The 14,947-nt window shown below is 42.8% G+C and overlaps 1 protein-coding gene across 3 annotated transcripts in view; it reads right to left on the bottom strand.

Annotated features, from left to right (window-relative positions):
- Positions 1–13,748, bottom strand: part of LOC306907740 (ATP-binding cassette sub-family C member 5) — a 36,941-nt gene extending 23,193 nt beyond the window's left edge. Inside the window, exons 1-5 of one of the 3 annotated variants that reach the window (XM_079480089.1) lie at positions 13,453–13,748; positions 12,218–12,395; positions 8,929–9,084; positions 2,177–2,324; positions 20–253 (exon numbers count right to left, since the gene is read on the bottom strand). In XM_079480089.1, coding sequence (XP_079336215.1) covers positions 20–253; positions 2,177–2,324; positions 8,929–9,084; positions 12,218–12,387 — 708 coding nt within the window. In that variant the 5' untranslated portion in view covers positions 12,388–12,395; positions 13,453–13,748. Of the gene's footprint in view, positions 1–19; positions 254–2,176; positions 2,325–8,928; positions 9,085–12,217; positions 12,497–13,452 lie in introns of those variants that run through there. The other 2 variants (XM_079480090.1, XM_079480091.1) reach the window with 2 other exon arrangements.
- Between the last annotated feature and the right edge of the window lie 1,199 nt (positions 13,749–14,947).

Genomic DNA, 14,947 nt, shown 5'->3' with positions numbered 1-14,947 from the left:
GTTTATACACGCATCTCACCTCTCCGGTGCTGATGTCTTTAGTGTTGCGCAGTCGCAGGATTTTCTGGAAGGCGAAAGTGAGTGCGGCTCCCCTGAGGCGTGTGGCCGTGCGGTAGTTGACAGCCCACACGAGAGCCAAAGACCAGGAGCGTGTCAGCTCCATGAGAAAGATCCCGCCGACCAGAGCCAGGCCGTACATCAGCTTCACCTCAGAGCATTGAGAATACTCCAGCAGGGCTCGGATCAGCAGAGCCTGAGAAAAACACAGCACAACAAGAATGTGAGGATTTCTGAGGGAGAGACAGGTGTACAACAGGTTATTTTTAGCTTTTTGAATAGTATAAAAAACACATGAGGAGGGATTAAAAGCTTGAGCTTTGAGGTTGTCTGATATCAGAACATCTGCTTAATCTCAGTCAAAGGATCAAGTGTTGCTCGTGAGACAATACGAGAGAAACTCTCTTTTATACAGTGTCGCATTGTAAAATACATAGTTCTGGTTCTGGATTTTGATATGTCAAATACACAATTGCTAAATTATATGATTGGTCTTTTCTTTAAACCTATAGCGAGCTTCATCCCTGCATGTAAATAAACTTAAAAGTCCTCAATAAGATATATCATGTAAAATAATAACACTGATAATGTGAATCTTATGGTCATGTAATTATGTAACGTAAGAGATAAGTAAGATATACAATTTAATTGATGTTATACATTTTTGCACATAAATAATTAGTAAAGTCCTTGCAGTCCTCAGATGAGGCTGTGTTATTCGTTTTAGGCGGTTGTTATCTGGGAATAACGTATGGTAATAACCTTAAAAAGCTGTGACTGACCAATCAGAATCAAGTATTCCAGAATGCTGTGTAATAAAGGTAATTGTTTAATGTAATTGAACATGTTGGCTCAAATAATGAATTATTAATGAATTTGCATACCCAAAAGGGCATCACATTTGTGTAAAATGCTATTTTTATTATATTACATTATTATATTTTTGTTTTCTTCATTATAAAATGGATTTTTGTGTGTCTTTGTGGTGTGCATGTAAGTTGTCGTCTATGTTTTGTAGGGGTTCGAATGCTGCTTATGTGGGGCTAAAACAACTTTGTTGTATTATTAACCTTGTGTCCATATTATACAGTAATCTTTTAACCTTGTGTCCATATTATACAGTAATCTTTTAATCTTGTGTCCATATTATACAGTAATCTTTTAACCTTGTGTTCATATTATACAGTCATTTTTTAACCTTGTGTCCATATTATACAGTAATCTTTTATCTAAACAAACTATATTGGCATGCAAATGTTTTATCTAATGCACATTTCGCAAGTAATAAACAAAGATCCCTAATTATTACTTATAAAGTGCTCTTGTGACCTCAGCCAGCTAAACAAATGAGTATTACCTTTAACAAATGTTTAATGTTTAACAATATAAAGAGGACCAAAATTGACTGTGAGTAAACGTGCCTGTTGCAGAGACGAGGGCTGACCCGTGCAACACTAAACAGATCAACAGAAGGCAATAAGTGTGCTAGTTTGTAACATGTAATCCCTGATAATGCTATTAAGCGGGTGCTGTCAGGGCCTTCTGTGAGGAAATAAAATGAACAGGCGTGCTTCCTAACAGCGCCGCAGTAAGAAAGTCCGAAATAAATCCTCTCGCAGTGAAACTAATAAGATCAAAACTGTTTTTTTAATCCTATCTAAAGAACAACACTCTTTGGGAATGTAGCTCTCAGCTCATTTGGCAACCGATATAAAACAGCAGGGAAAAATGTAAATAATGAGGGGATAACGTTTCCCTGCAGGCATTGAATATCTGGCACAGTGAACACTCGACAATCCTGTAACTGAATTTCAGCTTAAAGACGTATAAGTACGTAAAAGCTTTTTCCCTTATAAATGTTATTTAGAGTCTGCATGATTCCAAATAATAATCTAGAGATTGATCTCTTGAATATAAAACTATACTCATCAGTGAAGCCGGAAAATGCTTCAAACAGCGTGATGCTTTTCTATCAATTTCTATTTTCCTGCCGTGTAACATTCTTCCAATGATTTCTTACGATGAACAGTTGAGCTTTTGGTTTGGATAGAGAAATCAGGTCAAAGGTCAGCATAAATCCAAGCCGGATCAGTTATTTGAGAAGTAAATTGATACTCACAGGTCCAGCAAATCCGGCCACCATAGTGATGAGAAGAGAGAAGATAGCCACCAGCATACGGGTCTGACAAAACCTCCAGAAGACCCGAGAAAGAGATGCCCCGTCCTTCCCTCGTCTCTTGAGCTCCTCGTGCCACAGCCACTCCAGTCTGAGAGAGCATCAAACACACTATGTATAAAACATCTCCACTGTATGATAACAGGATTCAACATTTCTGCATTTAATGCAGCATGAGGAAGAACTTGGTATGCAATACTTTTACCCAATAGTTCAGTTTTAATGAATGGGTGTATTTAAATTATTAGATTTATTTGGGTAACACTTTACAATAGTGTTACACTTATTAACATAAGTAAATTAATTGGCTAAAGGGACATTATATTGAGTTTTTCAGTGTTTATTTCACCATTCAGAATCTTTTTGGTTTAATGGCAACTAGTAAATGCTAAAATTAACATGAACTAATATGGATAAATGCTGTAGGATTTTTTATTGTTAGTTCGAGTTAAAGCATTAACCAATTTTGACCAATACAGCCTTATTATAAAGTCTTGCAATTTTTTTAAATCAGTTTAAACACACTAAGTTGAACAAAAACTGAAAACTTTTGATCAATTGACATTAAATGGCAGAAATACGTGTTTTTTTGTGTCTTTGGTTTGTTATGAAAATTATATTTTTTTAATCGGCCAACGACCGGCCCATAAAGCAGGGACAGCGGCCCATTGGTTCATTTTCCATACTGACACTGGGCTGGCCCAATCCTCTCTTGGCGTTCGGCGCCATGTCTGGGTCCATCAAATCCTTCAGAGCATAGTTGCCATGTCCGCTTATAATACGCGACTTTGGGCTTGTATTTACGAGAAGTCGCTTGGAAAAATGTGGAGTCGCGGGTTGCGTTTTTTTGAAACTTGGTTGCTTAATGCCAAAAATAATACGCCACTCTGTGCTTCACGTTTTTGTAGGCTGGTCAACAGTAGGCATTTTATTAAGTTAAGATTTAATCCCTTGGCGATCAATAAAGTAGCCTATCTATTTATCTATCTATCTATCTGTTTGTCCAATCAGTTCTTCTCATTCGCGCACTAGGCCTACTGCGCACGCAAGCTCATTCATGCATCATACCTCTAACGTCACGCGGGTAAATCTCAACAACAAAGTCGATCTGGCTAGTGCAAGTTACGGAGTTTTTGCGATAGTAGTAGGCCTACTGGTTCGTAGTGAGAGTTGGCATAATGTCCACAAAGTGGTCGAAGTATGGGAAAAAATACAATCCTGACTGGGAGAGGCAGAAAGAGCTCAAGGATTGGATTCGTCCCGTTACAGGGGATAACAGTAAGGCTCTTTGCAGGTTCTGTAAGGCAGAAATAAGAGCACACCATGCAGACCTTATGCAGCATGCTTGCACAGAAAAGCATAGAAGGAATGCTAACCATTCTCATCATCAAGATTATATTTTATTTGTATATGTTATTTATTTTATTTATAAAAACCTCTCTCTTTATTATTATTAAAATATGCTTTATTTTTATATTTTATTTTTATATTTTATCTTTAAAAACCTCTGTCTCTCTCTGCCCCCCCCACACACATACCTCTCTCTCTCTCTCTCTCTCTCTCTCTCTCTCTCTCTCTCTCTCTCTCTCTCTCTCTGTCTCTCTCTACACACACACACACACACACACACACACACACACACACAAATGTGTGTCTTGTACAATGATTTTTAGATTTCTGTTTTGTAAAACTTGAAAAATAAAGTACGTTTTGGCTTTGGAAAAGTAATTGTTTCACTCATTATACAAATAGTCTATGCTGTTTAGGCTGTGGCAGGTTACAGCGACTTTGGGGCACCTTTTAGGCATTGGGCTTCTTTTGGGCTTCTTTTTGAGGTGAGAGTTGCTTATTTGTCTCGCGAGAGTTGGCAACACTGCTTCAGAGGCTCAGTCCTTCATTGTTGTTTCGGATTCCTGCCTCCGCTCGCTATGTCATAATCACGTCCCTACTAGAGCAAGCTCCTGGTTCGTAAACGCGGCGCGAATTTTCGCCAAAATTCAGATTTTTTAACTCGCACGAACTATGGGAAGCCAAATAATCCAAAAGTTGGACAAGACAGCGGGTATTACAGAGCTTGCGCCGCGCTGACATGTCATCTGCGTGATTCAATCGCCCAGCCAGCCGACTCCTCGTCAGCGCACACGTTATTTAAACAGCGCAAACCGTACACTCAAATGTACAATAAAGAAACCCATGATTCCTTAAAAACATTTACATTTGTTTACATTTACACATTATTATTGTAACACTCCCGTCCGTTTCCCTGCCTGTTTTTCCCCATGGACTCATTTGCTATCCCGCACCTGTCTGTCATTTGTATCACGCCGTTTCCCGCACCTGCCAGCGATCATTGTCATCATTTAAGACTATTTATACCCTGTGTTTCCTTTGTTCCCCTGTCGGTTATTGATTGTCTTGCGTTTTGTGTACCAGTCTGTGTTAGTGATTAAAAGTTTCCCGTGTTTTGTATGCCTGCATTCTCGTCTGTCTCGATCCGGCACGACACCGTGACAGAATAACCGACCACCCAATGGATCACATCTACATCTCTCCAGTGGACGAGCTGGTGGGTCTTCGGCAAGAAGGACGGCCACTGGAGAGGTACGTGGAGGAGTTTTTTGAGGTGTGTTACCGGGTGGGTTGGGACGATCCCACACTTAACCGTGTGTTTTTGACCGGTCTGGACGACGACATGCTCGCCGCCGTTCTGCTCTCGTACGCGGACGATCTTCCCCTGGAGGAGATGATCAGTCAGGTTCTCCCGGGGGAGGAATCCGTGAACCGCGTTGGGGAGCTGGACGGTGGCTTGAGCGGTTCGCGTCCGGTCATCCGCGCGGGGGTCGTTCTGACTCACTCCGGAAGCGCGCTCCACTCCTCCACGAAGTCCCGTCGGCGCCATCCACGTCGGCGGGCACTACAGCGCAAGCAGCGCGAGTGCGCTCCTGAGATTCCGCAGCAGCGGAATATGGAAGGCCGTGAGGGTCAAAATCCCCGGCCTTCCCAGGCACAGCTACCGGTCCTGATCGCACCAGAGGCACTCCGGGAGTTGGATTCCCTCTGGTGTTCCGAGCCAGCGCCCCGATGCACCCCCGTGCCAGCGCCCCGATGCACCCCCGTGCCAGCGCCCCGATGCACCCCCGTGCCAGCGCCCCGAAGCACTCCCGTGCCAGCGCCCCGAAGCACTCCCGTGCCAGCGCCCCGATGCACTCCCGTGCCAGCGCCCCGAAGCACTCCCGTGCCAGCGCCCCGATGCACTCCCGTGCCAGCGCCCCGATGCACTCCCGTGCCAGCGCCCCGATGCACTCCCGTGCCAGCGCCCCGATGCACTCCCGTGCCAGCGCCCCGATGCACTCCCGTGCCAGCGCCCCGATGCACTCCCGTGCCAGCGCCCGAGCCTCACCAGGCCTCCGTACCCGTGCCCGAGCCTCACCAGGCCTCCGAACCCGTGCCCGAGCCTCAACAGGCCTCCGAACCCGTGCCCGAGCCTCACCAGGCCTCCGAACCCGTGCCCGAGCCTCACCAGGCCTCCGAACCCGTGCCCGAGCCTCACCAGGCCTCCGAACCCGTGCCCGAGCCTCACCAGGCCTCCGTACCCGTGCCCGAGCCTCACCAGGCCTCCGTACCCGTGCCCGAGCCTCACCAGGCCTCCGTACCCGTGCCCGAGCCTCACCAGGCCTCCGTACCCGTGCCCGAGCCTCACCAGGCCTCCGTACCCGTGCCCGAGCCTCACCAGGCCTCCCAACCTGTGCCCGAGCCCTCTCCAGAGCCCAAGGAACCCCAGGGGCCAACCCAAATGTTTTTTGGGGGGGTGCACATTGCCTATCCGGGGAGCCCGGCACCCACCAGTCGTTCCATGGCCCCGGATAGCCCAGAGTCCAAGCCGCCGGACCCTCAGCCCGAGTCCAAGCCGCCGGACCCTCAGCCCGAGTCCAAGCCGCCGGACCCTCAGCCCGAGTCCAAGCCGCCGGACCCTCAGCCCGAGCCGCCGGACCCTCAGCCCGAACCCAAGCCTCCGGACCCTCAGCCCGAGCCCAAGCCTCCGGACCCTCAGCCCGAACCCAAGCCTCCGGACCCTCAGCCCGAACCCAAGCCTCCGGACCCTCAGCCCGAACCCAAGCCTCCGGACCCTCAGCCCGAGCCCAAGCCTCCGGACCCTCAGCCCGAGCCCAAGCCTCCGGACCCTCAGCCCGAACCCAAGCCCCCGGACCCTCAGCCCGAGCCCAAGCCTTGTATCACGCCGTTTCCCGCACCTGCCAGCGATCATTGTCATCATTTAAGACTATTTATACCCTGTGTTTCCTTTGTTCCCCTGTCGGTTATTGATTGTCTTGCGTTTTGTGTACCAGTCTGTGTTAGTGATTAAAAGTTTCCCGTGTTTTGTATGCCTGCATTCTCGTCTGTCTCGATCCGGCACGACACCGTGACAATTATCTTTAATAGTGTACAAGTAAACGGTAGTGTTTTGCATCGATACTTTGAAGAACTGCACATATGTATAGACTCTATACTATAGAGGCTACGGAAAGACCTGTACAAAGCAGAAACTTCCAATATCGTAGTCTTGAGGAGCACGCCAACCTCCTGGAAATTATATAGGACAGTTTACATGTTCAGGTAATTTATTTTATTATTGTAGTACGTTTTGCGCCTAGCCATTTTACCTTAACTATTTATGTTAATAATAGCAGAGGTTTATGGGTAAAATGTAAATGAGTGGCGCCAAATGAACATTGTATATGTTTTAAGTGGTCAGTGCAGCGGATTGGTTGGTGCCACGCTGCCCATCGGTTGGCGATAGGAAATTGAATCGCGCAGATGACATGTCAGCGCGGCGCAAGCTCTGTAATACCCCGCTGTCTCATCCCACTATTGGATTGTTTGGCTTCCCTTACTAACGCTCAATTTGCGCGAATCACACCACAAGTAGGTATAGGTCTATCTCCAGGGAGTCAGTCAAGAGAGAGTGAGTACACTGGTCCACTTGCACTGGTACACTGGTCCATGGCACTTAGTTCTCAGCTTTGTAGGTTTTTGGGGGAATGGAACAGTAGATATGCATATCTACAGGGACCGCAAGGATGGTGTACTGGTTGGTTGTGTCCGACCCATTGTGGTGGGCCGGTCTGAGTAAAAATGCCAGGGCCCTTTTTTTGTCTCAGTCCAGCCCTGGAGATGAGTGGTACCCGGTGGTGTCTTCTGCTGTTGTAGCCCATCCGCCTCAAGGTTATGCTTTGCTGCATACCTCGGTTGTAACGAGTGGATATTTCAGTCAAAGTTGCTCATCTATCAGCTTGAATCAGTTGGCCCGTTCTCCTCTGACCTCTAGCATGAACAAGGCATTTTCGCCCACAGGACTGCCACATACTGGATGTTTTTCTCTTTTCACAACATTTTTTTGTAAACCCTAGAAATGGTTGTGCGTGAAAATCCCAGTAATTGAGCAGATTGTGAAATACTCAGACCGGCCCGTCTGGCACCAACAACCATGCCACGCTCAAAATTGCTTAAATCAACTTTCTTTCCCATTCTGACATTCAGTTTGGAGTTCAGGAGATTGTCTTGACCAGGACCACACCCCTAAATGCATTGAAGCAATTGCCATGTGATTGGTTGATTAGATAATTGCATTAATAAGAAACAGGTGTTTCCTAATAATCCTTTAGGTGAGTGTATACTGTATATACACCAAAGTTTCATATTTGCTGTTATGGGTTTTGCAAAACTGAAGAAAAGCTCCTTTACAACATTTCTGATTCACCCTTAGAATGAATAATGCACCTTGCTGTAAGACGTACGGTTAAGAGACACATATTCCCATATGCCAAAGACCTACAGCTGCCTTTCAAAGACTGCTTGTAAAATTCCACTCACACGTTTTGTATATCTCTCAAGAACGACCTACCTTTTTTCTTTTCTCATTACATCAGACCTCAAACCTGTCTGTTTTGTAAATGCGTTACATAAAAAATCCCTCTGCATAAACAAACACATGTACACAAGCCTCAGAACTATGTCCCGGCTATCAATGACAAGAATCCAGTAACCTGAGAGGAAGACCCTGAAGCGAATCACAGAAAGCCGACACGACTTCTTACAGAACTGCTGAGCCATAGCTGCCAAGCCATTTGGGTGTCAAAACCAGAAGCCTGCATTTAACATACGACAACAGATCAGCCACGTGCTACCCAAGTCTTATCACATTCGTATACGAAACGTGGGTTAATCTCAGATCTGTCAAGGATGGCACTGAGAGAGGCCAATTACAGATTACTGGCGATTTTTCTGTGTTGCTACTGTCCTCGAGAAACCCATCTGAGCTTAACGGAAAAGCACAAGAGGTTATAGATCTGTCGTGTTAATGACATAACCGTCCGACTCTCTCTCTCTCTGATGTCTAATCCCTACTATTAATAACACCCACCTGCCATAACTCTCTCGCCCGTGTGAGAGGTGTGCATTTGTCATTTCCCACCGGCACTCGAGGGATTCCCACATCAACAAACCGCCCCTCGCCTTACGTTATCTACTATTGAACTGTACAAGACCTTGGCCCAGGTGATGTTTTCTGGTGGCTCCATTTGTTCATTTCAACATTGGCAAACACATCGAGATTCCTGACTTGGGCTTGGCTCCGGCGTGATTCATTTTGCACAAAACAAAACTAGACAGTACAATTAACTTTAGGATCAGCTTACCTCTGGTAGTTTGTTTCTGAAGCCTCGTGGCAAGACACACCCCAGACGTCTTCCATCCTGAGACAGGACGCTTTGTGGGCCCTCCAGGCCAAGCGTGAGAGCCATTGCAGGGTCATGAAAGAGAAAAATCCAGCATTGTCCACAGGGTGTTGATGTCTGGGAAAAAATGAAGAGTTTGGCTCATGTCAGTCATGTAGGTGCTATATGTGCAATGTCTGAGAACAGTGTGATCTTGAAGTAAGGAGGAGAAACTGTACACGGCGAGGCCAAACGGGAGATGAATCACGCATTTGTGTTTGAGGAGCAGTTTGCACTGTCCTCTCAAAACTCTTATGGAGCAGCGAAAACACAGTGGTGGTTTTATCAGATAACATGTTAAAAACAGAGACGTCTGTGAGAAATGGATAAGAGTGCTAAGACCTTCGTCACTGGTGTTTGGATCCAAAAGCTAACATAGCTCTCTCTTAACACATAAGAGAAACACGTTTTGTGTCCTCCAAGAGGCAGATTTTTTGAGAAATAATTTAACTTCAATACAATTTTATTACTTAAAGTGTAAAAAATGTATATTCTGTCATCATTTATTTATCCTCTTGACTAGGTGTAAAGATTAGTCTCAGACGTGCGCTACGCCTTTGGTGGTGCAACAGGTATAATTTATACGCAGGTCCTTAAGACACATTTTTTTGCATTCTACAGACTAGTCTTATGACCAGGCGCCGGTTGCACCAACTGGACAGCATTGAGAGTGACATTCTTACTGCCTCTAATGAGTGAAAATGTTAAATTATTAGATAAAAGAAAAGAAAGATGCGGATTCTCGCCCCATTCCTGTCCTTTAGTATAACTGTGGTGATAATTCTTATTTCTAAAAATTCAGCACTGCTAAAATGAAACATTCCTATTATCGCCAGGGCAGAATGGTTTTAAATGTGTTAAATAGGACCGAGTGTAGGCTATTGAAACTGAAAAACATTACAAACATATTCTAAAACATCACTTTCAAACCTTTCTTTAAGGTGTACATTATGATATAAAATATATTTAATGTAAAGATATATTTTAGTTAATTTCTAATTAGAAAATACAGTTCTAGCTCGTCGAATAGAAAGAAAAACTTTAACCACATCCTATTCTCCAGTATTTACTCCATCCCCAAGACCATTATTTCCCATTAGCCTATATTATATTTGACCATAAATAACAGCCCTTAAAATTATGCCTGTTGACAGCAGATTTGGTTCTGTTCATGTAATGTAAATATAAATTAAAATAAAACTTAACAAGAGCATTAGCCTTTCATTCGTTCTTGTAAATTAATTTGAGCGCTGTCTTATGTATTTGATGGATAAATTACGTTTCCAGCTCCTCCGTAGATATCTCAAATATATGATCGTTCGTGCTTTCTTCCATTTCGTCCACTACTGCTCACAAATCTCGCTCGTGGTGATATGTTCACCATGATCTTTTTCACCTACACTTTAAAATACATTTTCTCCTGTAGATTTTCTGAATTCAGTCTGTATTAGACGCAACATTGTTTCATTTCCAATTGATACTGTCTTATTTTGTTTCTCCATGGATAAACATCAAGATGTTTTACTTACGCCTACCTTTGACTAGGCGTAAAATTAAGGCTCGGTTTCAGACAAGGCTTAAGGCTAGTCCAAGACTAAAATGAATGTGTCACCTGTCTTCACTGAATATAACTTGTCTCAAAATGCACACCAGTAATTTATAATTTTAAAGCATTTCGATTAAAGCGACATAAATATCTTAATTCAACTAAGGAATAGTCCTGGCTTAAGCTAAATTGTGACTGTTTAACCCGGCCTTTGTATCAGACGTGCGCTAGGCCTTGGTGGTGCAACAGGATACAATTCCACGCAGGACTTTAGGCACATTTTAGATCCAGACTAGTAGGGCTGAACGATACATAGAATTTTCATCATCATCGCGATATGAACTTGCGCAATGAACACATCGCAACAGACAGCCTGACACGATGAATAAGAGAAACTGTTTATTACATGCAATAAGCGCATGTAATAAACGTCTGACCTATCACGTTTAGCCCTGAAGACATGGTTGGCGCGTTCAAAGCGAGAACAAACGATATGCAAATTGTCTTGTTTAGTTTTATTTGAAGTTATCTTTACATTGTGTTGTGAACATTCATGTCATTATTACAAACTAAAATCAACAGTGTATTAACACAACCCCTTTCTTTTTGCTTTAAACTCTATAAGCAATCAAATGTTTACATATAGTATATATCATATATTAATATGGTCTTGACATGCACAATTTCTCTTTTGGTTACAAAAGTAGTCTCGTGTTTTCAGAGTTTAAACAGCATCAGTCAATAAAAAAGCTTCTCTGTCTCTTTTTAAAAAAGTAGAACCAAATCTGCTATAAACTGCATTAAAGTATACAGTATAGACAGGCAGCGTTTTAAGACTATTTGAACGCATTTACACACAATTACATTTGTGGACAAATGTAAACACATTTGATACTATTTCTCAGAATTTTCCCAAATTTTTGTGCAGAATTAACCTGAAGAGTCTACAGATTCCGTATGTACTCGCTTATGAGGAAAAACAACAAACTTTATGTGAGCAGAATCTATGTGGGAGAAGATGTACATACAATAGGATAACTAAAAGTAGTTTCAAGTTCATGTTATGAAAAAACTATTTGGCGCCTGTTTTTTTCTCCATAGTAGCCTATGGCTCCTTAATTGATTTTTTTGTCTGGAGCCCTCGTGCATCTCTAAGTAATATTTTTGTCTACATAAAAATACTGTAGTATAATATATACTTTATTCAGTGGGAATAGGCTATTCAATGTTTAGGTCCGCAAAGAACCTATTAAAGCACTAAGACATGGGAACAGTATAGCTAACGCTCACATTTGAATATTTTTCGCAAGTCATATCGTCATCGCAATATTAAACAATGTTATCGCACATCTCAGCTTTTCCTCATATCGTGCAGCCCTACAGACTAGATACGACCGGGTGTACGTAACCAACAACATTTACCTCCATTAACTTCCATTATGGACACAAAACAACAGAGACAATTCTCCAATCTTGAATCTTCTTTTGTGTTCCACATAATACAGTCATGTACAGGAATGTTGTTTTTCTACAGGTGAACTACAGGTAAACCTTTATTTGAAATACTATGGCAGCATTATACTTCCAAAAACCATTTACAGCATCTTAAATATTCTCCTTTTCTTTTCAAATATAACAATTTCAACCTAAACCCACATAACTTACTTGTGTGTGATCCTAAAAGGCTTCAATATTTGCAAGCTATGGCGATATCTGCCCCTTCTTTTTGTTTCATGGCTCAGTTCTGCTTCATCGTCTGGGTCCGGGAGAGTCTGGGGAGGGGACAAATTCAAACCCTCTACCCGTCCTGCAGCCTCCAAGGCATCTGGGAACATACCTACCTCTAGCAAACACAAACAAAAAATACCTTTCAAGACATTTTTATTCTGTTTCCATCACTGGGTGGGGGAAAGCCTGCGTGCATGTGCTGACAAACCGCAGTCAACGCTGTTGAAAAGGACCATGGGTAAATATAAAGTGCTTATCTATTTAGAGGTGGCTGTCGGAGGCCTCAAGGGTTGTGGATACTGAGAAGGCAGATATTCGAGCTGACCCTGCCACTGATCCATCTGTGACGTATAAGCCATGATAAGGTCAATCCAAGCACTTTGATTCTGTGTATCTGCTTAGTGTACGTCACCGGTGGCCGCAGATAATGAAGGACAACCAAATGTTCACTTCATACAAGCAACGGTCGCGTTAGTTTGCACTTTTATATTTAAATAGGAAATCAAATCAGGGAATTAAACTCATTATAGGCAATTTCACACGCAATGCAAATAATCAGCTTTAAGTAATACATTAACATTTGATTAAAACTTTATAAACACACTGGAGCTTCGTGTTTGTCAACATCTGCACATATTACATATAACATGAACAAATAGCCAGTTTTTTATCATCTTGAGCTTGAATGACACAACAGACACTCTTTCAAACTTACTATGTTTTTATATAGTGAAAGTGTAGTTACCATTTGTATAATAACAGTTTTACAACAAATACCACGTTGTAGGTGTAGTGAGATCTTGGTTATCTTTTGCAAGTGTTAACTTGAATCAAACAGTTAGTTTAATTCTGCCTAAAAGTTCAGTTTGCTTTAAAAGTGTTGAGCAGCAGTTTTAGTCATCACACCTTGTAGCACAATTGTAACTTTTCTCATCTTGTCCCCCGAGCAGCAAGAACTTTTTCTCACAATTTCAGGACACGCAGCCCCCGCTGAGACCCTCATAAAAACACCGGATGTCCCATCATAACCCCTTTAACCTCCAAGAAACATCCCGGTTCGCTCAAATCAAATCGGCAACGCGAGCAATGACGTGCGGTGCAGTTAAAACGTGACGAAACTGCCGCTAAGAAAGTTCCTAAAGAAAGTTAGTGAGCGAAAAGGGGTCACTTACATTTCAAACAGATAAAACGTCGGGATTTCACCCTCTCTCCCTTCAGCTTCAAAGTGCGCGGATGTTCCCGGAGGATCTATATGATTTATTTAAAAAGAGGGATCCCTTTTGGCACAGGACTCATCTTCTTCGTGAGAAATAACTTGACATGTAGCACTCGGTGCAAAAACGTCACTTTGAAAAGAAAATGTGAAGTGTTCAAGTGTTTAATACTCTACTCGCTTCTTCGTGAACACTACGAGACTTCATAAGCGCTCGAGCCGGAGCGACGCTTTAAACGCGCCCACAGCACAACTGACGGAATTCCCTACATGCACCGCACGTCACGCTGAGCAGCCAATCGCGGCATTGCTACACTCGTATCCACGGTAACCGGACGTGAAGGGGAAGAGAAGGGAACGTGGGGGTAGTCAGATTAACTGACTATTTTGGGCCGTCTGAAGAGCACATGTTACGCACATAGGGTGCTGTGTTGTCTCTTCCCTATGCCAAGGAGCTGGAACGAACCCATGATCATATTATATGACGCATTTCTTCAGGCACAACATTCATATATAACCGTGACATCTTTGTTTGATAGAGAGTGTTTAACAGTCTCAATCATTGCATAAAATAGACAGTTTGGGCAGCTTCCATTTGTGTTGTCGTGTCTGGCTTGTCTTTGGGCCACCTAGTGGTTCCTGGCATAAAAAAAGACCATTAAACTGACAGAAAGAATGAATAACCACACGCACACATATGTTGGGTTTTCATGTTTTATTGGGACTTGGACATAATTACTTTTATATTGTCCGTATCCTTATAAACCATCACACAAGTCTTTCTAGATTTTTACATTTTGAAATAAACATCATTTAGTTTGCTTTATAACTACCTTTGGAGGCAGGTCGAAAGCCTCAAATTGGTTCATCACCATCATGTTTCGTAAAATGCAGTGACTGTCCTCTGCAAACATCCTGAGGAGATGCATTTCAAATAGTTGTTGCTCTTCAATAAGAGAGTTAGATAACTTTTAAGAACCGTGGTTCATATGTGACCACATCTAAAAACATGTTTTGTTAAATGTTTGTACTGTGAGAATTGTGCTTCCCATGACCTGCCGATGGTCAAGAGAAATGTTCCTATTCTTACAACAATAATCATAAACCAAATAGTTTAAAACATTTCCTTGTCAGTCTTTAAGAACAAACCATTTTGAGTTTTGTCTTTATCAATATTTTTGTTAAACCACCGTAACTTTTGAGCTGGATTCATGTTTTAATCCTTTAGGCAACGGCACCAATAAATAGTTGTTTTGGATTACTGTTGTGAATATGGATCAAGAGAAAGCTCGGTGCATGTGAAGTCAAGGTCAATCAACCACAAGGACTTTTTTATTAACATGACATGAGATTCAAAAAGAAAACATATACAAAGACATCACAAACACATCATTTATTAATGACCGGTCTCACATCAGAACACTTGTGTCACATATACACGGTATCACAGAGCA

The sequence above is a fragment of the Barbatula barbatula genome (assembly GCF_947034865.1).
Source record: "Barbatula barbatula genome assembly, chromosome: 18".
Lineage (NCBI taxonomy): Eukaryota > Metazoa > Chordata > Actinopteri > Cypriniformes > Nemacheilidae > Barbatula > Barbatula barbatula.
The sequence above is the reverse complement of the archived record's forward strand: the minus strand, read 5'-3'. Positions and strand labels throughout refer to the sequence as shown.